This window comes from Phasianus colchicus, chromosome 7, assembly GCF_987193195.1.
Source record: "Phasianus colchicus chromosome 7, bPhaCol1.hap1.1, whole genome shotgun sequence".
In the NCBI taxonomy this organism is placed as follows: domain Eukaryota; kingdom Metazoa; phylum Chordata; class Aves; order Galliformes; family Phasianidae; genus Phasianus; species Phasianus colchicus.
In genome coordinates, this window is record NC_143442.1 from 27,242,803 (window position 1) to 27,269,467 (window position 26,665).

The 26,665-nt window shown below is 40.2% G+C and overlaps 1 protein-coding gene across 7 annotated transcripts in view; it reads left to right on the forward strand.

Annotated features, from left to right (window-relative positions):
- Window positions 1-26,665, forward strand: part of ANKRD44 (ankyrin repeat domain 44) — a 112,559-nt gene that overhangs the window by 39,307 nt on the left and 46,587 nt on the right. For 5 of the 7 annotated variants that reach the window (XM_031601155.2, XM_031601158.2, XM_090144278.1 and 2 more), the window contains exons 2-8: window positions 1,584-1,667; window positions 9,404-9,482; window positions 17,352-17,422; window positions 20,115-20,315; window positions 21,493-21,580; window positions 23,637-23,779; window positions 25,123-25,335. In XM_031601155.2, the coding sequence (XP_031457015.1) occupies window positions 1,584-1,667; window positions 9,404-9,482; window positions 17,352-17,422; window positions 20,115-20,315; window positions 21,493-21,580; window positions 23,637-23,779; window positions 25,123-25,335 (879 nt within the window). Of the gene's footprint in view, window positions 1-1,583; window positions 1,668-1,967; window positions 2,148-3,619; window positions 3,920-9,403; window positions 9,483-17,351; window positions 17,423-20,114; window positions 20,316-21,492; window positions 21,581-23,636; window positions 23,780-25,122; window positions 25,336-26,665 lie in introns of those variants that run through there. The other 2 variants (XM_031601157.2, XM_090144279.1) reach the window with 2 other exon arrangements.

A 26,665-nucleotide genomic window follows, 5' to 3' on the forward strand; every position in this document is an offset into this window, starting at 1 on the left:
AAATGCTTCTGAAGGAGTTGTTCAGATGCTGATCCAAGATGCTGGCAATGTCTTGGTCACTGGGTTATGTTGCTATCCAGCTTGAAGCTGGGGAGTTCTGTGCTTGTCTGTTTTGTTATATTGGGATAAACATACATGAAAGGGACATATTTTGTTGTGACCATTCTTATTCGCTGTTTCTTCCTAACCGTTAGCGTGAGGTTTATGGTCAGCCTAGGAAATACTAATTTGATCTGTTGTGTCAGTGGGTGTAAGATGAGAGAATCGCTTGAAACGACTTCTTTTGGTACCGAGTTATGCAGAAATGGGCAGATCTTATTCTTAGTTAAATTCCAGTATGTTTGAGGTTGGCGGATGAGGGAGGACGGTGCAGGCTCAGAGCTCTGGCTTGGCATTCCCTGGGGAATGCTGTGTGGCTCATGTGGCATGAGCTGGGAAGGAAGCATGGTAAATGTCCCAGTGAAATGGCATGTTTTTTTTTCCTATTCCAAAAAACTGCTGCAGCACACAAGCCCAGAGTGCAATGAGACACGTCAGGCAGCTGTGGTAAAAGATGCCATTTTAGTTCTTTTTCTATCAGAGGTGTGACAAGAGTGGAATTCCAGTGTGAATCTTTCTTAAGGACATAGGGGATTAATGTATCTTAAAATAGACACCACCAACTTAGAAGTGGGTTTTTCAGATGTGATTATGATGAATATTGCGGGGAAAAGAATGGGAATAATGATATTTGGGATAACTTGTTTACAAGATTGTTACATTCCTCAAAGCCTGGAGAGCTGTTGTGGTTTTATGTGCTCAAGTAGCCAGGCACGTTTCCATTTTGCAGGGTTATTTTTAATTCTGGTGATCACATGGCACCACAGACCTCTCTGTTGGTTGCTGGGATGGACAATGAGCCCCCAGACTGGCTGGCACCCACCTTGGGGGGGGAGGGGGTCACTGATTTTGTGGAGTGGGCAGCTGGAACAGAAGCACCTCCTGTTTCTAGCACGTGCTTATCATCAGGGGACAGGTAGCTTTGCAGTGGTGCAGCAACTCCTCAACCACAGCATTCCCTGCCCCTGCAATGTCAGTGGAATAAGGGTGGTGTATTGCTTCTCCTGCATGCCTGATAATTTATTTACACGTTCCGTCTAATTACAGCATAATAATAGACTTGAAACAATGTGATAATTATTTCATTTCTTGAGTGGTTAAAATTAACTGTGCTCATTGCATATTTATTCTGCATAAAAATACAAAATGTTTAGTAATTGTCCAGAAATTCATTATCTGCATAACATTCTGTTTCTAAATTGCATGGCCATGAATATGTGAGCAGCAAGCATACAACAATATCTGATGTAATTACTTTCTTCTGTACGTGCCACCTCACCTATTGGTGTGTTGTTGACAAAAGTGCTGTTTGGATGGGAGTTCCAGTTTGTGCTGAGATGCTCTTGTTAGCTTGGTACTGAAGTCCTGCACACAGTGGGTATGGACCACATTCATGAGTGTTGGAATAAATAATACGTTATCTTTTTAAGCAGGGAAGAAATAAACAAACCCATAACAGTGTACCTTCTTCTTTGTTTTACCAGCCTCCACTGGTCCAAGCTATTTTCAGCGGTGATCCAGAGGAGATACGGATGTTGATCTACAAAACCGAGGATGTCAACGCCTTGGTATGTGACTTGGGATATGTTTGTGCTGGGGTTTGTAAGCGCCGTGCCTGTGAACTTTCTCAGCGGCAATGGTAATCACGTCCTTAGCAATTAGCATATAACAGAATGGAAAATAAAGTTACAGGCTGGGGGCTTCAGCAGAATCCTCATTATCCGTCTGACATATAATTATCTCCAGCAGGTAATTTCTAAATGTATGGTAATGATCCAAATGTGCAGGTCACGGAAGGACATTGTTTTCTTGCATGTTGAGAAAATGAATGAAAACAGCTGAAAGCTGCATGTTTTTATTCTCTGTAGAGTTTCCTTTTTGGAGGAGTCTTTACAAATCAGGAGCTTTTATTCAGCATCTGACTGTACTTGAAAGAAAAGCTTCACTAAAAGTCTCAGCAGTGAGAGTAAGGAAGCAGCATCTTGGCCACTGTTTGTCCACAGAGGAACTGCTGTTCTTCAAATTGGCTTATTCTAGATATAGCAATGGTAAGCAGCTGCAAACAAGTAGTAGTTAAGTGTTTTAACAGAGAAAAAACTCTCCACTTGAGCTTTATATTTTTTTTTTGCACGTTTTCTTTTTCTTCCTTAGGCTTTTTAAAATTTGATTTTAGCTTAAATTTGTACTGTTAGAAATGAATCCTGCCAGTCTGAGTTTGTGGCCTCTCAAAGTGGTGACAATATCAAGCAGAACTGGAGTGTTTTCCAGGTGTTTCCTAGATTTCAGAATCAGCCTTCCTTTTCTTCATGTCTTTGTCTGACATAGAGTCACTAGTTCAATCAGAGCTAATTCCAGCACTTTAGCCATGGCACTGCAGCTTTTACAGACAGGCAGGGTCCCGACATCTAGATCAGAGATGCAGATGGGAGCAGGAGAGGTGAGCATATTCAGTTCTCTGTCAAGTGCATGGAAAGATTTGCTGCTGTTTTTAATGAGGAATTTCAGCAGAGGAGGAAGAGCTTGACGTGAGGCTTTCCTTGTGATTCACTGACTGCTTGTTTTGTTGAAATATCTTCTCAAAAGTGCTTGCTTAAAGCATCTTCTACCTCGAGCTTCCTCTGTATTTGTTTTCCCTGATCATCTTAAAAATTATATAAAACAAAAATAGTAATAATAAAAAGTCTAGGTGGACATGATAGTCCTAAAATTTCCTCTGTATTTCGTGTTAGCTTTTCAAAAAGTGTTTCTTGTACAAGGTTATAGTAGGCTTCTCAAATGTTTTTACATCCTTTGGCTGCAAGTGTGCTAGTGATGGTTGCTAGGGAGATGCTCTCATCTGTCAGGTGCAATGTTAAATGCTGAATATGTGTTTTATAGATGAGCTTCATAGTTTTTAATGGAAAGAGTCAATTGAATGGTTTGCCTAGAATCCTATTTAAGCTAGTAACAATTGGCACAAGAATGTTCTGACTGAGCAGCTGATTTGTCCTTAGTAGTAACTAGAAAAATACAGTCAACACACAGTCTGAAGATTGTGTTTTGAATAGTCTTTGCAAAGAAGTGTTAAATGCCTAACCTGTCACTAAAGAAAGATCAAAAGACAGCATGTTTTGCCCCTGTGCTGCCAACTGGCTATTTGTGACATGTGCTTACATTTCTATTTTAAGGGTGTTTTTAATTACTTCCAGGCTAGTTTCTCTAGTGCTTGCGTGCTCACGTGAGAGGAAACTGACACTGTTTGGCAATGCTTTGTCCTTTGTTGATCATTTTCCTTTGCTGTGTTAGTACTGAAAGAATTCAATTGTAAGTAGAAGAGGGAAATAAAACTCTCTTCTTGCAGCAAATTTTGGGGATTTCTGAAGTTTTATAGATTAGATTTTAGAGTTTTCAAGGAAGGCAGAAGAAAAAGCCCATAGAGAAACTATGCAAAATGAGTGAAATATATACATGTTTCTTAAGAGAAAATTTACCTTAGAGGAAAGAATTCAGAACAAATCAGTTGAAAAGGTTACTTTTTTTTTTTTTTTTCTCCCCACTCTGGTCAAATAAGTAAAATCTTCCCAAGCCAGGAAGCACATGTTTATGAAAACAGCTGCTTTCTGGGTGCTGCTATAATTCTGACTTCTGTTTTGCAAGCGAGTTGCAGCTGCTTGGCTCAGTAGCGTGTTTTCAGGTCATTCAGCAGTCACTTTGACCTCCTCATTTCCATGCTGTGCCTGGGGGTATGTGCTGCTGTGCATCACTGTGGCACGGGCAGCGTTACATGTGGCCGGCGGTGATCAGTGCTGTGTTGTGGAGGACTCAACATGCTGCTTCCCTGGTAAGCCTGGGCTGCCTGTGGGTAGCATTCAGCAGCCTGCTCTCCCAGGCTGCATCCGGGCATGGGCTAGAGCCATGCAGACCACTGAGTTAGTTTCAGGCAGGAAAACTGAAGGAGGATCTTATCAATGTTTATAAACATCTAGTGGACTGGAGTCAAGAGGATGGGGCCAGGCTTGTTTCAGTGATGCCCAATGAGAGAACAAGGGGAAGTGGGCACAAACTGGAACGCAGGAAGTTCCATGTGAACGTGAGTGTGACAGAGCACTGGAATAGGCTGCCCAGAGGTTGTTGAGTCTCCTTATTTGGAGGAGGTGGAAACCCACCTGGATGTTTTCTTGTGTGAACTACTCTAGGGAGCCTGCCTTAGCAGGAGGTTGGATTTAGACGTTCTCCAGAGGTCCCTTCTAACCCTCATGATTCTGTGAATTTGGCTCATTTTCATTCAAGCAGACATGCTGAGCTGGCAGATATAGTGGAGCTGCAGTGACTCCTGATGGGCCAGGCTGAAGCTATGTTGAGGTATAAAACCCTGGGCATTGCCTGCCCACTTCTGCCTGCAGATCTGGTCGGTGGATATGGCACCAGCAGAGACTGCAAGGCTCTGCACACATGCGCGGAAGTTGCATATACTTCTGCAATATTGCTAACTGTGCTTCTCGGGATGGTGCAAATGTTTGACAGTACAAGTGTGCACATGTTTCAGATTCTGAATGTGAAAGGCTTTGCATGCTTAGGATAGCTAATGTGGAAAACAGCTTGTCGTTTAGTTTAGAGGGATGTGTTTGACTTGGGACAAAGAGACAAAGCCATGTGGTATTTCAGTCATCTTGGGAGTCAGGCCTTTGTCTTTGCTCTCATCCAAGAGTTATTTTTTTTTTTGGCACTGCGGAGTCTCACAGGAGATAAAGCTATCCTGGAAGCAAGTGACTGTCTTCTGGAAGTGCTCCTGCCATGTTAGAAAGCTTCTGAAGGAGCGGATTCAGGATCTTTGGAAGGCTTCTGTTTTGTCACCGTAGGACAGTTTCTTATGAGCTAACGGCTGCGTTGTCAGCAGGTTAAATTTTTATAGAACAGTAACACTTGTCTTGTTTTTTAGGCTGCAAACCCACCTGTAATTGAAAGGAGAGAGTTAAAGAGGTCTGGTGCCCACAGCTTTTCCTCTAAACATAATTTGATTTAAGTAACAAAATGCACTAAACTGGTAAAAATCAATTTATTATTGCAAAAATAGTTGAAGAATAAATCTCAAGATTTAAGCTGAAAACTTTGAAGTAAAGTAGTAAAATCAACACACGAATATGATCAGAGTGAGCACAAAATCTTCTTAATTTGGCCCTTGAAGGAAAACAGTAGCAGGCAGTGAGATGGTGCATGGCTAAACCCGTTAGAAGCATGTTTTTCTAACAAGGTTGCATATTGCGTATCTTTGTCAAACCCATGTTTATCAAATTTAGTTCAAAAGAACTTGCATTTCCCTTAAATGCTGTAAATAATTACTTGCAGTAACAATTGTGGCTGATATTATATAGTAGAAATATTGTTAAGCATCTTATTTTCTCACAGTACTTTCCCATTTAATAAGTGCAGTCTTGCTATTTTTTCTCTTTGACAAATTCAAATACTGTGCATTAACCTTGCTGTTCTTGTAAGTGAAGAACAAATGAGGAGACGTAATAGGAATAATCTGTGCAAGTAGTCTGAGAGAGGAGTGTCCATATGTGTATTGGAACACAATCATCCAATGCTACCTCCTGTGATTCGCTTTTCCAGTGTATTTTCTCAGTCTTGGTACTTTGAATAGTTTATGTGACCTCCTGGCTGTGGCTGGCTGCTTGGAGATGGTAGGAGTCCCAACACTTCTCTCGGCTCTCAGTGATGTCACCTGACATCTGTGGCACTGTGCTGAACCATTTCTGCTGGTTTCTCAGGCAGATTGATTACAAAACATGAGCGCTGACACTTATCTTCTGCTGAAGTCCCTCTTACGTTATAATAATAAATAATTACGTCCCCAAATTATCTGATCTGAACAGCTGATACAAAGGTTCAAATCTTTTGCCTACTTTGAGATACAGGCTATGCTGAGGAGAAACTGCTGGCCTTTTTCTTAATGTGCCTGACTATTCTGCATAGGATGGTATGATTCATGTGAGCCCCACCATGTATGCTGGGGCTCCGATCCATTAAAGCACTTAGGACTTAATCTGTGGTGCACCTTATCAGTGCCCGGGGATCCCTTCAACAGCTGAAGCATGTGTTGAGTGCTTTTCTTGTTGAGGCCTTCTGCTCTTGATCACCTATTTGTTAAATTCATAATTTCCTTTCTTTGTAGTTGAAAAATAAAGAAGTACAGATAATGTTAACTCTGAATCATCTCTGAGAACTGATGGTAAGCCCCTAATAGGGTTTTAGTGAGACAGAGTTTGTTCCAGCTTCTCTTTTACCCATTGTTTAGCTTATCTGCCGTCTCTTACTGACCTTTCATTCCTTTAAGAGCTGCACTTGAAGCAGGCCTGATTGTTTGTCTTGGTGCTATTTGTAACTCTGTTATCACTCCTACTACCCGCCTCCCCTTTCCTTGCCTCGTAATGTATTGGGTTTGGGGCACTGCCAAACTCTTGCTGAAACGACAGATTTCCTTTTTTAATTCCCATCTCTGTTTGTAGCCTCTGGTCCTTACACCAGTGACTTATTTTTTGTGCTCCTTTTAATGCCTCTGCCACAGAATGACACCTGTACCCCAACACCTGGACCAGGTGCAGTGCCGGAGCTTTGCAGACCTTGCTGGAGTGGCTGGCAGCTCTCAGGAGGACACGAGGAGCATGGTGGGATGGGCAGGCGGGTGCTCCATTTCCTCTGCATTTCTCTCAGCTTTGATTGCAGTGTAAACAGGAACTTGAGAGTTTTCCTCTGCTGAGTTTCTCAAGGCTCAGCAGCAGGCATCTTGTTGGCACTTCCCTCCGCAGCCCAGAAGATGCTGCCTGGAGGGCTCTTGTGCTCATTTGCCTACAGTGTACATCTTTTCTTTTTTCTTCTGGTAGTTTGTGTGAAGATGAACTTGCTTTTTCCTGGCTGAGGTAAATGGAAAAGGTTTTGGCTTTTGTGCCTAAAACTTGGATAAATCAATCAAGTGGAATTTCATGATGGAAACTTTTCTTTCTCTGAAGACTTTATTTTCATCTGCTGCGAAAGGATTTTGCTTTGATTTTTAAAAACAGAAGCTGAGATTACTTACAGTTAGTTACTACTCCAGTGGTGGAAGCATTCCTTCTGTTGTTCCTTTCCAGGTTTCAGACCCATTAGTATCCCTTTGGTTTTAAATTGCTACTGCAAAGCAAAGCAGAGCGTAACAGTTCTACTTTTCTGTTTCCTGTCCTTTCCTCCCTGGATTATCAAACTTCTGGCAGGCTTACAGTTTAGTACAAAATATTGTTTATTATCAACAAAGCACTGAATAGCCTTGGTTCCTTGATATAGAAGATTTCTTGTTCTTGCATTGTTAGCATTCAGCTTCAAACCGTTTCAGCTCTGTTGGCAGACTTGGCAGTGTAGCAGGAAGCTGCTGCAAAATGTATCACTGACAGGTATGACAACTATTAGAAATACTACGCTGTACTAGGAGAGATTCGTGCATTAGATTTAACAAGGTAAAAATAAATAAAACTCATTCTTTTCTTGTACAAGTCTTGCATGCATCCTGGTAAATTAAAGCAGTGGATAGCATTTGGATAGGCAATGAGAAGCAGTATTTATGAAAGTTGACAAAAGTTATCTCAATGTATGAACTCTTGCAGCCCATAAAATCTGGTCCATAGAGGATGACAGCATGGCAGGTCAACAAGCGAGCGATGCACAGTCAGATTAGCTTTGGTGAAGCTTCAACTCTTGTTGTAGTAACTTGAATGTATAAGAGAATCCAGTTTATTGTAATTTTGGTTTCTGAGCAGACGCTGTTGGATGTGCAGCTCTTATGGAGTGTGGCCCCTGAATCATCCAGTACTCCTGATTCTGAAAGTGAAAATAGAGAACAGCTTCATATCACTGTAATTTGCGTACAGTATGAAGAGGTGAAGCTCTCTGAGGCATCTTGTCCCCTGACCTGGGGCCACAGAATTTTAGGACAAATGTACATTGTGTATGGTTGGGGAAAAAAAACATACAAATGTAAGAATTGTATGTAGCTCATTCTGGACACCAGTGGCTCTCTTGCACAGCTGGAAAACAATTTTCAGCATTCACATGACAAATGATTCCGCCATGCTCATTTGTTCACATTCATAGCATACTTTGAAGGTAGTCCAAAATAGCATGCAGTTGATGACCTCTTGGGCATGTCAAAAGAGATATTTTACTTGACAGACTGAGAGAGATATTTCAGGGAGAGAGTGCAAATACCAGTAGGATTTCTCTGCTGGTATCATTTGCAGGGGGTGGTGAATTTGTTACCAGTGTTGAATGATGGTAGGCTGTAATTTAGTAAGTTTAATTGATAAGTCTCTTAGAAATTGGTGTATTAGTGGTTAAGAGACCAAAATGAAATACATTTTAGGACTGAGAACAGAGGTAAAACAGTATTAAGCAGTATTAGCTGTTGTGATTTGTTGCCCATATCATCACATTCAGCAGTTTCTTTTAAAGGCCAGTGTTCTGGAGTCATCAGAATGAAGGAATAAAAAAGGTTTTTTTAAACACCATGTTTATAACATATGAAATCATAAGAATTCTTGAAAATGCATCTTTCTAATCCTGAAAGCGACAGAAATCAAAAGAAAACATCTGTATTTTGTAAGTTCTATGCAAGATTATTACTAACTTTTAGAAGTTTAAAGCTGCAATCCTAATTGGTAATATTTTTTCTAATTAGTGCTTAAAGTTTCATCACTGTGTACAAGTGCATTTCTGTCTGCATTAGTCAATGAGAGTAAATGGTGTACAATTACCTTCCAAGACTATGAGAATTGCATCTTGTCTATGTATGGTTCCAGACTGTCTTCCAAAGATGCCTCTCTCGATGGTGAGGCAATACTGTTGGTGCAAACTGCATTGCAGTATGATGTCTACAATCATCTGAATTATGTTGCTACAATTTTTAGTAGCAAATCTTTCCAAAAGAGACCAGAGACCCATGTCTCTCATGTTTAGCTGTGTTCTGGCTTTCCAGGATGTGATGCAATGCGCAGTGTGACAGATAGTTCATCTAAGTTTGGATTAGATTAGATTTTATCTACTCGTATAAAGGATTTCAGAGTAAAGAGAATTTCTTTGCTAGGTCTGATGGAACCTGGTGACAAAACATTGAGGATTTTTGAAAGGAAGTGTTTTCATCAGACCTTGAATTCTGTTCTTTCAGGGGTTGAACTTGCGTTTTTAATCACAAACAGAAATAGCTGTAGAAAAATATACACCTTGTAAAAACACTCGCTAATACTAATGCTTGCAGTCATCAGCCATGTTTTGTAACTGTATGGTCTATGGCTTTTAGGATGCTGAGAAGCGAACTCCTCTTCATGTTGCATCATTTCTTGGGGATGCAGACATCATTGAGCTTCTTATTTTGTCAGGTAAGTTAGCACCTCTCTCTGCCACTTACTGTTAAATTAATTTTAAATCTACAAGAAACAAATAACAAAACACATGAGAGTGACCTTTGGGAGTAGAAATTTCTGGATTCCGTAGAGTTGGTTACAGTTGTTTGCAGACTTACAAAATATGTTTGATTTGGGTGGTGTAACTATAAAACATACTGTGACTGAATGAAATTAATAGACAAAACAAGTAGTTTGTAAAAACTTCTAAAACTTTCAAGCTGATAATATTTGTGGATTCAAATGCATGTGAAAGTAAACACATGTTTGAAATGTGGACTCTAGTCCTGGACCATAAGCCAAGAATTTCTGGTAAGCAAAAATGATTATGGAATAATAACAAAGTTATGAATGAGTTTGAATAAATTGTAATTGGTATTTAGAATAGAAGGGGAGTCAGGAAGTTGACTTGGAGAATAGAAACACTGCAGTAGAATGTATCTAAGCAAGAACTTGCAAATCTGTAATAGAACAACAGTTATCCTTTGAAACCACTTAATACTAGTTGATACTTGATTTTTTGAAATGCATATTTTTGTCCATAGTCTCAGAAAAAAAGGAGAAATTGGTCAAAAAAAAGAAATTGAGTAGACAGTTAAATGATGTCAGAGTAGAAACGGCATGCATGTGTGTATATATATGTGTGTATACAGCACAAAATATTGTGCACATGGTATTTTTTATATTTGTACATTGTCTTAAGGTACTCTAGTCAAAACTAAACTATATTAAAAGTTTTCTCTAAATGCTCATATTCACATAAACGTCTTTGTGTAATGGTTTAAATGCTTTGTTGATGGGTTGCCAAAAGGCTCATCTTGGATGTTGTCATCTAATGTCACGCTCATAGAATGGCTTAGGTTGGAGGAGACTTTAAAGATGATCTGGTTCCAGCTCCCCTGCCATGTGCAAGGTTGTCAACCACTGTTTCAGGCTGCCCAGGATCACAACCAGCCTGGCCTTGAATGCCTCCAGAGATGGGACATTAACAACCTCTCTGGGCAACCTGCTCCAGCACCTCACTACCCTCAACCTTTCCTCATAGAAGAGGTGCTCCAGCCCTTTGATAATCTTTGTGGCCTTCCTCTGGACCCATTCCAACAACTCTGCATCCTTCCTGTACTGGGTACAGGAATCTGGATGGGGCCTCATGAGAGCAGAGTAGTGGGGAACAATTCCCTCCCTCTCCCTGCTGGCCACTCCTCTGCTGATGCATCCCAGAATACTGTTGGCCTTCCAGGCTGCAAGAGCACACTGCTGGCTCATGTCCAGCTTTTTATCCATCAAGACCCCAAAGTCCAAATCATGAACTGAATAAGCTGTTTGTGTGCATGGGGCCTGATCAGTGATTTGGTGATAGGTGCTCGAAATACCTCACTCTTATTTATTTATTTATATACTTAAGTAGTGTATGTGTGTGAGAGAAAGACTAAAGTACCATCTTAACATTGAACTATAACTCCAGAACTCCCCTATTTTAATCTCTCATGCCGACACTGCTGATCTAACTTGCTCCAGTTTTTTTCTTCCCAGTTTTCGATAAGAATATAACACCAACCTTTCTTTCCATAAGCACTGTGAAAAATAATGGTAAATGTTTCCAAACTCTTTAAGCAACAAAAAACATTATCAGAATATGTCAGAAGAAAGCACAGATCAGATGTCTCTCAAGAAATACGTGTAATTCGTGGTAAACTCCCAGATATATTTGCAGATTTCAAAAACAGTATTTTTCTAAACTGGAGAACTGTAAAAGGTAAAGCTTAGGGTGATTTAAGAGTGTGGAATGGGAAGGAACCTTATGGTATCAATTTCCAACCCCTTGCAGGTTATCTTACTGTATGATTCCTGCTATATGATACTTGAATTTTAGATCTTACAAATTACTAGAATGCCTCTTCAAATGACTTGCATTTTTGTTTAGTGAAATTATTTAAGTAAGATTTGAAACTTTGAACTTGAAAATAATTCTGTCTGGAAGGAATTTCTGAAGGTTACTTGATCCAGCTTGTAAAAGAGCTTTTGTAGCCCAGAACTAATAATTCTGTGAGCCATGAAATTGAAGAAAACCAGCTTTTCTATTGTTTAGCAAGGTGAAAGTGCCAAATGAAGCTTCTCCCACAGCTGAGTTACTCAAAGCCTTTGAACTTTCTAGATGCTCTGATATCTAGCATGGATTGCAGTACTGCTTCAGTCTTCTCTCGAAGATAGCTATGATAGATATAGTAGATTCACACTAGCCATTTGTGTGTCCAAGGCCCTAAGACCAAAAGGACCAAGCCTTTTTGCTTGGCAGTAGCACCATAGGCAGTGCAGCTGTCAGTGTCACAGTGCCCTGTGCCTTGCAGTCTCTCTCCAGCTGCAGACTCTGCTGCTTCATGATCTTCAGCTTTATTGCTTGCTTCACCTCCTCTCTCTACCTGCATTGTTTTTCATTTTGTGTAGACCTTGTTTCCTTGTTGAATAAATCAAGGGATGGAGGAACAGATATTCTAAATGTTTCTTTGGACAGAGCCAGCCTAAACTTCATTTGGTGAAGGAAGAAAGAATTTATTTGCTGTCATTGTGTTTTTTCTGTATGTTTTTGAGAATGTTTTGAGTAATCCAATTTTTTAATGAGGGTAACTAGTTTGTCATCCATCATAAATTAGATTTTTCTGCTCTAACCCTCACGGCAGCAAAGTGATTCAAATGAACATTCCTCTGCTGGTACGTTGTGCTTGGATGCTTTTTCATTATGTCAGATGCAAGCAGTCTTTTCTTCACTAGGAGACAAAAGCTAAACTTAATTTGTGTGTGTATTGTTGCAGTTGTGTGTTGTTTGTAACGTGCTGTCGTTCTGCTGTTGTGTGTCTTTTTTTCAAGTATTGCAAATAACATCACAGGCAATATCTGCATAAATAGAAAGGTGAAGCAGTCCTGCCGATTCCTCCTGTGAATCCCAATAGCATCACATGTCCTGATGAAGGCAGGGTACATTCTGCTTCTTGTTTTCCATTGTATTCCTAATGAGAGAAATAAAGAAACTTCCTTGTGTTCTTCTGGGACAGTTTGTTCCAGTGCCTCCCTGTCAAAATGTCATCCGCAGGCTGTAGGATTTGTCTGGTTAGCAGCATAAAAAGTAGGTGATCTTGCCTACTTGCTCGACATGAGTCAGAATTAAATCTTACATTGTGTATTTCTATCTATTCATTGTACTGTAATCTCATTACTCTCATTATGTATCAGTATGTACATCCAAGAGCAGGTTTGGAGGGGCAGGTTTATGAGTTGTTGTAAACACATTTTTGTTACTGGAATCTGTGAGCTAGGTTCTGAAGAAAGCAACAACATCATCTTTTTGCTTTACTCCATTGCAAAATCAAAATACGTAGGAGTGTTTCATAAAAGATTAATCATAAAATTAAGTCATATATAAGCTTTGTTGTCTGACCTCAAATGAGAGAATGTTTTTACTGAGCGAAAACACAAAAATGCTTGCTGTTGGAATCAAACAAAGGTATTCTCAGCCTTAGTAGGAGCTAGGAGAACTGGAAACCCATTGCATTTCGTACAGAGCTCAGGAGAGAACTGAAATGAAATATGTGTATTCTAAGGTTTGTGGTCCATGAACTGGTGACAGCACAAATAATTGTAGTATCTAATGAATAAAGCTTCTACCCAGATGCTTGGAGTCATATCAAAAATGGCTTTTTAGCCACTGAAATGGAATGTGTTTGGAATTGATAGAGGAGGTGCAATGCCAAGTCCCTCAACTATTATAAATCATCTCAGTCCATGAAATGTCAGGGCTAGGTGGATTTACACCAGCTCAAAGATCTCATCCACAGTCATGTGGTTCAAACTGGAGAAGTATGTTACGTGGTTTTATTTTTCCAGGCTATATGAAAACTGGCTATATAGAGCTTTGAGCACTTCTCCTTTACCTCCTTTCTGTCAAGGAGAAGGACTGTGGCAGCCATTTCACGTAAATGAAGTTCTATGCGATGGCTTGTTCATGAATGTCTGGATAAATCCAAGCTCCATGGTTATGTGTGCCCGTACCTCTCCCCTTCCTGGGCTTAATCTTGTGCTGAGGGCAGAGTGAGCGTGCTCAGTTCCCTTATCCTTTGTTCTCTCCTCCCACAGGAGCCTGTGATCTGGGCAGTATTACCATATCTTACTATTTCAGAAGGCTTTGAGCTACTTGACAAGAAGATTATGCACTGGGGGGTGTGTGTGCGGTATTGACATCCATTCTTTCTGAGTTGTGCATAGGTGAGGAAAAGGACAAACCTCAGCATGGTTTGGAAAGGTTCCTGGTAAGCCCTGGCATGCAGATTTGACAACAAGACTGTCACACGTTTGGCAGGTTCTGGGCCATCCATGTCATACAGGCAGCAAGGGATGGCACTGCCTGACTTGAATTCACATACAGATTTTTCTCTTTTGTGGCAGGCTAAGCAGTAGGAGGGTTGGAGTGGCAGCTTCTCTCTGTCTTTCCCATGGCTTTCAGACTCCAGTCCTTGGGGATTAAGAGTGTCCCCGTCTGAAGAAAGTTTGGAGGATGTCCCAGGACTATCTGCTCACTCTTTCATGACCTCACCCAAGACCTGTGTGCTTTTATCTTGCTGCTTACTCCTCCTGTCCTCTGACTGCAGTGGCATCTCTGGGCCAATTCCCTAATTAGCAAGTGACCCACACTTAGCTCTGATGAAATTCCAGCAAACCTGTTTCTATCATGTAGCTGTTCTCAGGCTCTTAGGTACATTTATTGACATCTAGCATGTGTTGCTCTCCTGTTGAAAGTCCCAGTTCCACCTACTGTCTGGAGCCATTCTGTTAAATTTTTTGTGCTGATCTTTGCTTTATGCTGTGCATCTCTGTGATGGTGGGTCACTACTTATACTTTTGTGTTGCTGTTTCTCATCAGGACTTGGAAAGGTGCACATTATTAATGTTATTAATAGATTAAAGAAGGTTCATCTGTTGATCATCCCTGATTTCAGAGATTTAGGTTGCTGAATCTAGATTTATTGAAAATATGTGGATTTTGGCAGATGTGCTGGATGAAAAATCATTTGGTTAGGAGAAAGAGATGTTAACTTTATTCCTGAAAGCAAACATCGGGTTGTTTGTTTCTGATCTCAAGTCAATAGAGGCAATTTCAGATTTATTTCCTCTTTTGGCAGAAAAAAATGGAGAGTGAAAGATCTCAAAGGCTTCTTCTCTGAAAGAGTATTTTTTGTTGATTTTTTGTGGGGTGAGTGGTTGCTGTGGCTACATGGAGGGATGTTAAGAGACAACTTTTAAAGGAGCTTATCTTCTCAAGGTAGTGTTACAGTAAGTCTGCCAGATAGAGCAGCTGGAGCGTTAGCAGCTGTAGGCCTCTTGCAATAAACTTATTGAACTTTGCAGATAATTGTAGGGAGTCCATTGAAACAGGATTAAAGAACACACTTGGTAGAGAGTGAGATGCTGAATTTCTGGGTGACTTGAAAATTTGAGCTTCTCATTTTGGGACACAGATGATGTTAGGTGCTGGAGAGCACTTTGTTTTCAGAGTTGGATTTCTGTGTTGCTTTCAAAGAGCTGTCCTGCAGGGTGGGCATTCAAGTTTGTGAAGTGTAGAGGACACCTTTGAAAACGTGAGCCTCAGGTGCCTCCACATTCTCACTTTAAAATGGAGATATTGTCTGTCCCCAGAGGCGTGCCTCAGTGCTGGTGGAGCTCTTTGATCATCATTAGCTGTTGCCTGCAAGGAACCTGATGGAAAACTGAAAGATGAGTTTTGGTGAAGCAAATAGGCAGTACAAAGGGAGACATTTTGAAACATCTCTTCATGAGAGAAATATGTGCCTCAGTTCACAGAAAACACTGGCTTTGCTAACAGGCAACAGCTGAATTACGCTGCTTTTTAAAATCATAAATCACGAATTTATTCAACTGGCGCATTGAATTGGATGTGTAAGATGTGTGAAATCACTTTGTCACATAAAGAGCACAAAACCACAGAGAGGTAAGGGAATGTGGAAAATTGCTGAAGAAGAAAAGGTCGATAACATGCTGCAGATTATTTTATTTATAGTAGCAGTGTTTTGCTTTTATTATTTTCTTCCATGCTTTTCTTGGCAGCCATCTTCTGCAGCCTCCTGAAGGGTGAGTGGATCAGTGAAAGGCATGAATAACTACTGGAGAAGACAGTTGCCTAGGTTTTTTTAGTCACCTTCATATTCTCTAATGCCATGGAGTGCTGAATACTGATGAATGATGTGATTTCTCTCCCATTTTGCTACTCTCTGCATAGGTCTTTCTGATTTCCTACCATCTGCTTGTGGGAGTTGGTGAATAGGCAGCAATAAGGCAAAAGAAAGCTTAGTTAAGAAAATAAGGATTAAAAAAAAAAAAGCAAGGTAAATGTAAAATAGATTTCTAAACCTGAAAAGAGGCATTTGATGGCAGTCATTAGGAATTAATCTAGGCAGTTTGTATCCCCAAAATCTCTATAGGATCACAGTGGTGTATCATGAGGTACCTTGGAGTTCTGATGGTGGAAGATATGGCTGCTTAATGTGTGTCTGGAGCACCTCAGACAATGCAGGCTTAGAGTTGGTACTGATAGGCATCAATCATCATGGCCTTCTCAGGAAGACGAGGGAAGGTAGCAGCTTCTTTTCTTTAGATACAAATTAATTTGAAAATACTTTGAAACCGTCACGCACCTTTACTGGGGTATTTCTCTGGAGTGCAGATTGTGCACCAGCTACAGAGATCTAAGGTGAATTATTGCCTCTGATTGCTGCACTGGTTATGAAAATAGCTTTCTTCTTCCTGCCAAAAAATTGTGTCCTAACTTGTGATTATCTGAAATAACTCATTTTTTTTCTCTGGTTACCTAGCACAATTCCCAGTATCTGCTATGATTCAGAGGCAAACACCTTAATATTCCTGAGAAACAGCTTTCAGAAATCATTTCTGATTCAGAGAGTGTGATTTATTAATTACGGGATTTTACATGAGCTTTTAAGTTGTGGTGCCCAGTGGGGCTTAAGAATCTCTTTGTTCATGAAGTTCAGAAGCTGATCCAGGCAAACTGCATGATGCTCTTGCTTCTTGTAATTTTTGACTACGTATGCCAGTCTTCTCAAACTAGTACTGCTGTCTGCAGACATTTAAAAAATGAGTTTCTCCAGCTCTTTCCACTGAACGTTTTATTTTGAGGTGTCACTTCAATGGATAGTTTCGTATTTCTTTCAAACAAATCTCATCACACAAATATAGAGTCCCTTTTTGTCTGCAGTCAACCAACACTGTAGTAGTTGTTTAATATTCTTCTTTTATCCATTGTTCTGGCAAGCGACCCTGAAACCACCCTCTTGCACAGCTGCCTTTTGTCAGGGTGCACATTAGCACTGAACTGTGCGCGAGGCAAATGGATCGTGCCCTCTATCTCCCATCTGATGTCTGCTGAGGGGCGCCTGCAGATGTAGAGGTGGGGAGGCATTCTGTTTCCTCCTCAGCCACTGTGCTTCCCTGATTTGTCTTCGCAGCAAGGGAAGCAGAATTTTAACAGATATCCTATGTTTGTTAATCTTGTAAATGCATACACATTAGGCACACGTATGTATGTATGTATTTCCCTGCTACAAACCTGGCTTCTGTCTCCAGTAAACAAGGCTATATCCAGTTCCTTTCTTTCTGTGTTTGCTCCTATCTGTCTGGATGATGGAAATGCATTTTTAAGGGTAGAGAAGTGCCAGAAGAGCTGAGATGAGAGACTAAATCCTGTTACTAGGAAACCAGTTGGGCAATGCTCTTCATGTCGCACCCAAGGCATGGATGTAACCTCTGCTTGTTTACTTGCAGGCGCTCGTGTAAATGCCAAAGACAATATGTGGCTGACTCCTCTCCATCGAGCAGTTGCTTCAAGGAGCGAAGTGAGTAAGATTTGATTACTCTGCTTTTGAACGTAAACTCTGTGCTGGGGGAAAAAGCAAACCACTGAAAGCTGCAGCAGGCAGCACTGTCACAAACGGGTGAGCATTTGCTGTGTGCAGGGCCTGTAGCATTGCAGCCAGCGGCCAGCTTTTACCAGCTAATTACAGCTGCTGTTGAGTCTTGGTGTGGCTGACTTTTCCCTTTGTGTAACTGGAGCAGGTCGCACTGAGCCGCTGGCAGCTGGAGGAAGAGACCCTGGGTGAAGTGATGTAGTGTCACCAGTGTGCAGGCGGTGAAATGAGGAGGAATCAAGCCGTGCAGACGTGTGCATGCTGAGTGTATGCCAGGAGGGGAGTGGATGTGTGTGAGATCCAGACTGCACTGCTTGTTTTGGTTAATTGCATTTCAAGGCATCCTTCAGCTTTTCTGTTAATCCGCTTTGATTCGTGCACAAAGGAAGGTTAGCCCGTATTTCTTCTGCTAGACAGCTAGATATCTTCTGGCATCACGTTGTGCTTTTTCCACTACTGTCTCAAAAAGGAGCAGCAGTAAGTACCAGGGGTGACCATGCCATTATTTTGGCTTTCTGATTTGGACTCCTTGTGCTCTTCTATCTCCCTAATACTCAGCTAAGAGTGAGCCCAATTCAGGCTGAGTTGGCTTCTGGGTGCGAGGGGAGGGGTTATGGGACAGACAGAGTGTGGCTGCCTTCCAGGGACTGGCGGAACTTGAGTCACCTTCGTAACAGTCCCAGTGCCTGCCAGGCCCGCAGGCAGGAATCCTGGGCCTGCTCCTGAACTCGGGCATTGTTTGGCTACTGGCTGAGCTTCCAGCTGCTGGCAGCTGCCAGAACCCTCTGAAAGGAATATCTGATAGGATATGAGTGCTGTAATGAGGCAAAATACAAAAAGCTGTGTTGAGAAACAAAGGTCAGACTTTAACCTTAAAAATAAGCTGCACTCTTTGTGGCGCAGAAATTGCAGCGTGCTTGGTTTCTTTTTTGGATGCTTCTGAGTACAGGATTTTTATTTTCAGTCACAGTCCTAACTGAAACTGCATGTCTTCTTATGGGCTTGTGCCTGCTCTTTAACTCTTCAGCTGCTGAAAGCTGGTTTCACAATGAGAAACTCTTCCCTTGTGCCTGCAGTTCTGGTACCCAAAGGAAGTACCCAGAGAGGCAGCAGGGGAAGGCATGTGGTGTGGGAGAGTGGAGATATCTCACTGATAACATGGTCTAGCTGGAAATGCTCGTCACAGAGGCTTTATATAAATGTTGCAAATAGAGAAGTCGATCTAAATATTATTAGCTTAGACTTTTCAGTCTTTACCATTTACTTTTTGAAATTCTCCCTTAACTTTTTCCATCCTTCATTGAAAGTCAAGTGATATGAATATTCCTGCTGACTTCATATCCCAGCTGGGTAGGTCCCCAGTGTATTGCATTTAAATGGCTTTTAAAACAACAGAGCTGTAATTAAAAAAAGAAAAAAAGGGAGAAAAGAAAATTCTGTTGTGACATCAGCAATGTATCATTCTTGGTGCCTGGAGAGATGCTGTCTACTAACTGAACCAATCTGTTAGATGTCAGTTTGTGGGATGGCTATAGAAAATGAAATTGCTGAAATTAGTGGAGACCAGAGAACAGAAACTGCTCCTAATAGATGTATTCTTGATGCATACTGCAGGCGCTCTCCTGGGCCTTTCTAGATACAAAGGGGCTATTGAAACATACACACGATGAATTTGTTATTCATTAATAGATCTTTGGCTGGACTTAGCAGAAAACTTTTCAGTTTATGGAAAAAGAATTGAGGGAACATGTAGTGCTAGGTCTCTCCCGCTTCCCAGCTGTGAGTTGTAACTAGCAGGCAAGGCTACTTGAATGCTACTGTCCCCCTGTGACTCTTCTGTATTTTGTTTCTGAGGAAAAATAGAAGAAGAAACAATGTAATATAGACAGAGACATTTTTTAATCTGACTTGCTTAATGGCAGATGCATGAGGAGGAGCAGAAAAGAGCCGATGGTAAACTCTAATGAGACAGTCTCTTGAGAGAGAAGAGTACATTTTGTCACTGGGAAATATGCACTTTTAACCCCTTGGGGAGGGAAGGAACGCTAATGGCAACTGGGGACATTGGTGCAAATCCTTGCATGTGATTCTCATGGTTTGGTTTTTTTTTTTTTTTTTTGCAAAGCTAAAATTTTCTTTTTACATCTTTTGTTGTTGTTGTTGTTTTTTCTCCCTTTTTCCTGTTTATAAATAAAAGAGCAGTGTGCTATGATTTCATGGTCCAAACCGATACGTAAATATCAGTTTGAAGTAATTGATGTAAGTATGAGCTCAGATCTATCCATTCATTTTGGCATTGGGAGCACAGTTCTGATAACCGGGGTCTCAAAGGTTAATTGACCAAACAGGTTGGGCTGTCTACATGGACTATTTTGTATGTCCTAAAATCAAATTGGAAAATTGTGGTCATGGACGTTGCTTTAAACGACAGCAGAGGTGATGTGTGCTCTGGCATTTGAATCAACAGTACCATGTCAGTAACCACGGATGTTGCTTGGATGAATGTTGCTCCTGGGCATGCCTGGGATGCACAACTGAAATGCATAGGTAACATCATTGGGCTGTCAACTGCGTGCTTATTGGAACTGCTTGTTTATAGCTGTAACTGTTGCTGTTGTAGGAAGCGGTGCAAGTACTGATCAAGCACTCAGCTGATGTCAATGCTCGGGACAAAAACTGGCAGACCCCGTTGCACGTGGCAGCTGCAAACAAGGCAGTGAAGTGTGCAGAAGTTATCATTCCCATGCTGAGCAGCGTCAATGTCTCTGACCGAGGCGGGAGGACAGCGTTGCATCATGCAGCTCTGAATGGCCACATTGAGGTGAATTGTTTAATAGCATAATTAATCTTTGATTAGTTATCTTTTTTCCTCCTTTCAAACAGTCGGCTTGCTGTGTCTGGGTCTACAGTAAGCCCCATATCGCTGACCCCCATGTTTGCTATCAATCGTCTGCTTTACAACCTGTATGCCAGGATTCCTGCCTGCAGAAATGAGAGTGGCAAGAAACTGCCTGTGCAGGTCTGGCACGCTCGTGTAACGTACATGCAGACTTGGGGAGCTGACTGTGCACCTGGCTCTGGCAATTCAAGTGTGTCCTGGGCTATTTTGTGCTCAACTGCCTGAGAAAGTAAGAGAGATGGAATGGAACGACAGGAAAACTGGTGGATTAATTTCATACCAAAATAATGTTCAGATGTGTTAGATCCAGTCTGCTTTTCCAATTTGTCTTCTAGAAAATGTGCTTTTGGTTTTGAGATCATATATGCTGCTTCTGCTTACCTAATATGAGTAAGATCATCTATTTTAATTACTGGTTCCATATGAAATACCATAGTTTGGTAAACAAAGCCCCTGCGTAGAGAGTTTTGTTGGGCGTTAGGCATGGTTGAAAGGATTCTTGCTGCTCATACCACACTTGAAGATCTAGAAAAGGAATAGAAAGTCTTCAACTAGAACAGCAGAATTCTGTCAACGGAAGTTGATCAATTATACTCTAATTAAAAGGGCAGGGGAAGGTAATTCCTGTAAGACAATGATGGTATTTGGCCTTTAAACTACTGCACTGCTGGAAAAAAATAGTGAGGCTTGTGAGCTTTATATCTAACTCTCATGATATAAAACTCCTGAGATTTCCGGTAGAGTGTATTAGAAGTGATAATGGAAGTATGTTGTTATTAGCTGATCTCTGTACTGTGGCAGAGCAGCATGTGAGTGAATTATGCAATTATGCACCTATGTAATTTGTGGTGTTAGAATGTTTTGTTGGGGAAGAAAGTTGTTGAATGTGTTGTTTTTGTTTTTGTTTTGCCTGATTTTGCTTATTTCTAATATTGCATGACTGCTAATAGAGAAAGCAGCTTTTCAACTTTTAGCCATACTGCAATCACATACAGAGCAGCCTGATTTTATGATCAAAATTTTATCACTAGAATGTCTTTTTATGAAGTATTGAGTGTCTGATCTACAGGGTTTGTTTACTTGCTGTTGTTCCTTCCAGATGGTGAACTTGCTCTTAGCCAAGGGTGCAAACATCAATGCTTTTGACAAAAAGGACAGAAGAGCTCTTCACTGGGCTGCATACATGGGTAAGGCTCAACTTCCTGTTTGAATTTCCTGTTGACAAACTAACAGCATGTTTTATGGCAGACAATACACAGACCTGTCCATGGAAAATGAGAGTGGCATTTATGCTGTGCAGGGAAAAGATTGTCTGATCTAAATACAGTGTCCTTTTACACTTCTGCAGCTGGTGGGAACATTGCTGTGATTTTAATGCAATTAAAATGGGCTTTTAATGTTTTTTAGTTTTGGTCTTTCTATCCTGATCCTAATTCCAAGTATACTCCCAACTGAAGTATATTCAAACATGAAAAAATACAGGTTGTATTTGTATCTGTTTTTGAAAAATAAATAAATAAATAAAATACAGATTTATATGATAATGATTTTTGCTGCTTATTTACATTCATAAGTAGACAAGTCATGGTACTATTAGAGAGTTCTTCTCTTAGGTTAGAAGCAGATTGTCATCTTTTATTTCAGAGTAGAGAAGAACAACTGATTCATGAAGCATAAATGTTACTAAATGCTGCTTAAGTAAATCAGACTGTATTATTATTTTCAAGTTATAGTAAATTTTGTTATTGCAGGGGATTATTGGGATTGTTTTTTATTTAAAAATGCTAGAACAAGAAACAGTAGTGGTCACTCTTGTTTGATAGCTTTTGTGTCAGGCAAGCAGTGTATTCAGATTGTAATTAATGAGACATTGTGTGCCCTCTATCAGGTTTTTCACCTGACTTATCATATTCTCAATCTTAACCCTGGCATCTTTGGAAATGAGATAATAGGAGATTTCAAAATGTGAGAAAAGCATATTGTGGTGTTTTGATATGCACAGACAGATGGAAGGTTGCTTGCCAGCAGATGTGATTTGGCTTTTGAGTTAGCGAGCTCTGAAGACCACTCTGAAGTGGTGAAAGGCTTTTCTGTTGTGCTGTGTAATTCCACGTATATTTGGGCAATTGAGATGTCAGTAAAGACCAAAGCTGTCTCTGTCGTGAAAGTGCTGAGCAGCCCAGGTGGCAAACATCTTCCTATGATGTTTGCTCTCTTTCAGTCTGTTTAACCTAACAAAATTCTAAGAAAAATAGCTCTGCTTCAGCGAGAAGCAGTAATGACTGTTCCTCAGTTCCTTGACTTAATTTTGGTGGTTAGGGCACTGTCTGGGATGGCAGGACACATACTTTGAAACCTTCAGGAGGAGGAGGAAACTAGAGACACAGGTGGGTTATAAATTGCATTTTGAGATGCTCGGCTTTTCTCATATATGTTATAGAGAGACCTTAATCCAGAGGGAGGGTATTTCACTCCTGAAAACATATGCCCCAGGGGTCTGCAGTCAGCTTTAACTGTGTGTCACTTTTGAGGCTGTTGCAGTTATTTTAGTTTGCAGACTAAATATGTATTTATACACCACAAGTTCAGATTCAAACATTTGTAGACCTGTATTGAGGATTTTTTGCTAGCTTGATATTGGAAAGTCAGAAATGTAATCTGAAGATCAGCAGTCAGTAGAAAATCTTATGATGGTACTGGTAGACTTTGCATCAAATTATGCACTCAATAAGTATTTGTGTCCTCAGTGCTGCTGGAAAAGAGGGAACCTTTATTTTGGAATTTGTTATAGACATTAAGTATTGTCAACCAGAAAAATGAGCATTAGCAATCAAGTCTACAAATAACATCAGCTGGATGCTGTTTTGGAAATCTTATTGTCTTGCTCCAATGCTCACTGATTTTTCTTTAAAAGGGAGAATAAAACACGGGCTGTTATTTTGAATGAGGAGTAACATGGGAAGGAGATGTGCTTTTGTTTTTTTAATGACTGGAAAACTAGCTCAGTAAAAAGAAATTTGAGCCACCTGATGAAGGGGAATATGTATTGCATGGATTTCTTGACATAGGCCTAGAGCTAGGATTAAGAGCATTGATGAAAATTCTTTTCCTTCTTTTCCCCTTGTAAGACCCTGGGAGTATTGTGAAATGTTAGTGAGATGGCCAGTGTGTTAGCAAGAAAGTAGTGATTTGTGAAAAGTGATACAAGTATACCTGTTGACTGCTTTCTCTCATCTTTTGAAGGTCACCTGGAAGTTGTTGCCTTACTGATTAATCATGGTGCAGAGGTGACTTGTAAAGACAAGAAGGGTTACACCCCACTTCATGCAGCTGCATCCAATGGGCAAATTAACATTGTGAAGCACCTCCTTAACCTGGGAGTAGAGGTATATGTTTCTCTATATTTAAAGATGATATTTTTCTCTTACGGCTGCTGCTACATCAGTGAAGCTTCTAAAGAAAATAGTTCCTGTTTTCTGGACTGTGAAAAGCACCTTATACTTTCTGTAGATTATTAGTTTAAGAGCCAGGAAACATTCTGGAACGAAAGTGTCTGATATGGACACTAAATTCCAGGTCACCTTGCTGAGGGATTAGGGAAATATATGCTGTTTCTGTAGAGGAAGGTGGAATAATGTCTTCCTTGGCTTGGTATTCCCTTTGGTATGGTGAGAGGAGACTCATATGTGGAGTACTTTACTAAGCTGCCTTTCAGCCTGTTTAAGTTTCAGGTTGTTATTTCCAGTGTTAGCTAGTGGAAGGAAGGGGAAGAATTATTTTCACTTGGGAAAAGATGTTTATTTCAGGGTATAGACCTCTCCTAGATTAATATTGTCAACACAGTGGTTCAAAGCAGCAGTGAAATGACCAGAAGAGTCTGTGCTGGTTGTTGGTCAAAGATGTCGAATAAATTCATTGTATTTGTTAGCTGTATAGCCAGCTGATGTGACCTGCCAGAAAAATGTCAGAAGTCTGTGTTGAATGTGAATAGGTGTTTTCCATTATTAGCAGTACCGTGCTAATAATGACATTGAAGTTTCACATTCCCCACAGAGATAGGATCTTTGAGATCTTTTTTGTGGAAGCGTGTTCACAACATGCAGGAGTGTTTTGTGCAACCTGTCTTGCCCTGCTTTACAGAACAGCAGCTAAATTCTAAGCTAATGATCAAGAAGTAATGTAATCTTAATTACATCTTCATAATACTGAACTGCTGAAAGTGGTTTCTTTGTTGAAGTGTAAATGGCTGCTCAATTTCTCCATCTATTCCCTAAGACACTTTCCCATCCCAAAAAGAATCTGTGGAAAGAGATCTGAAGCCTGATTCTACTCACAAAAACTCAATATAATGTATTATTATTATTATTATTATTATTATTATTATTATTATTTTATTTTAAAGACTGAGCTTTTTATTTATCTTTCTTTCCTATTTTTATATTAAAAAGCTTCCAACTTATTAGGATTTTTATTATCATCATTACATAGGCCTGCTATTAGCTTTAAGCTTCAGTGTGGCTTTTAGAAATTGCCAGTAGGATAAGAAGCTAATGATAGTGAAGATAAAGCATTCCAACTTAAGCTCTTGGGGAGTATTTTTTTTTTGTCAGTGGAATTTGCTGGTGAGAAATATGCCCTATGACAGTTCAAGCCTCTAGCTATTTCCATTTGCAGAATGTGATGCAATATGTAAAATGATAAGCTGATGTGTCTCCTTGTCTCGTTTTAGATTGATGAAATGAACATCTATGGAAATACTGCACTTCATATTGCCTGTTACAATGGTCAGGATTCTGTTGTTAATGAGCTGATTGACTATGGTGCTAATGTAAATCAGCCCAATAATAATGGATTCACTCCCTTGCATTTTGCTGCTGCCTCCACTCATGGAGCACTGTGTCTTGAACTACTAGTGAATAATGGGGCAGATGTTAACATTCAGGTAAAACTTGCATTTTACCTCTTCAGTTTTACTTTATCCTATTTTGCATACCTTAAGAGTCTGGAAACTGCAGCAATGAGTACAGCAAGTCTTTAAGTTCTTAATAGAATTGGAGTGATGCTGAGAATGCCAATCATTAAACCGTTTGGATGAGATTAACTTCTAGCAGAGGAGCATTCAGTGCCTTTATAAATATAATAGCAGCCTTAAACTCTAGGCAAGCCACTCTACTAAAACCACAGCTAAAGTTTAGTCTCAGGAGCTCCGTCAAAATGTTGACTTGGGCAATGGTAATAAGTCAAGGAAATGTTTCTTTCTGGTGTTTTCCTTCCTCCTGCAATATGGATTTAATTAAATCTGATTCTAACCAAGTTTCTTTAGACTTTCCTGGGTAAGTAAAACCTCAAGGTTATTTGTTTACATATTTTAAAGCCTGAGTTTACAAAGCCTGATTCTGTTTTGGTTATCTGAATGCTCTTGAGACGTAAATGATACATGTATCTTGATGAACCTGAAAGGGACTTGCTAGAAGACTTGAGATCTCTAAGTTCAAATAAGACTTTGGCTACTTTACTTTAAATTGTGCATGTTCCAGTTTCTCATCTGTAAAAGTGGTCTCCTAGCATCTAGTAATTGTGGCAGGTCCCTTGAGATCAGTGGATGGTCAGTGTATTATTTAAACTCAGAATTATTGAGGTGAAATTAGATATTGGCTTGCCAGTGAGTGCAAAACCCAATGCCAACAAAAATGAAATGATGTGAGTAGTGAGGCAACTGTCGCTTGCTATTTTCTCAGCTCCTCAGCTTTCCCAACTCAGTTTCTTTCTCTAGATCCAAAACATTGATCTCAGCTCATTGTAGCTTTCCTTGTATACTCATTCCTTATTTTCTGTTTATCTTTTGTAGACATCTTGTTTTTTATTAAGTTGACAAAACTTCTCTTTTAGGATATATCTATAAAATTGCAGATTGAAACATCAGTTATATTCCTTGCATTTCTGTGACTGCTCCTCCTTAGCTTTGCGGTTCATTTTTAAAAAATTCTTCTTGCTGCAAAAAGTAAGGAAGAAAAAATGACTAAATGGGAGATAGTATGGTCACATTTAAGAGTGATATATTATACATTTGGAAGTTTCTACCAAACATTGCATATGGCCAGGCTCTGAGGATAGACTGTAGCTCAGATAATTTCCTGATCACTGCTGAGGAGCTGCTTTACATGTATGTTTGTACCTTTTGCATTTATTATGACATACAGATTCAGGCCTGTAGTTTTTAGAAGCCATTGGAGCTTTTATGTGAAGAATAGCTGTAGGATGTTGAACTGAGA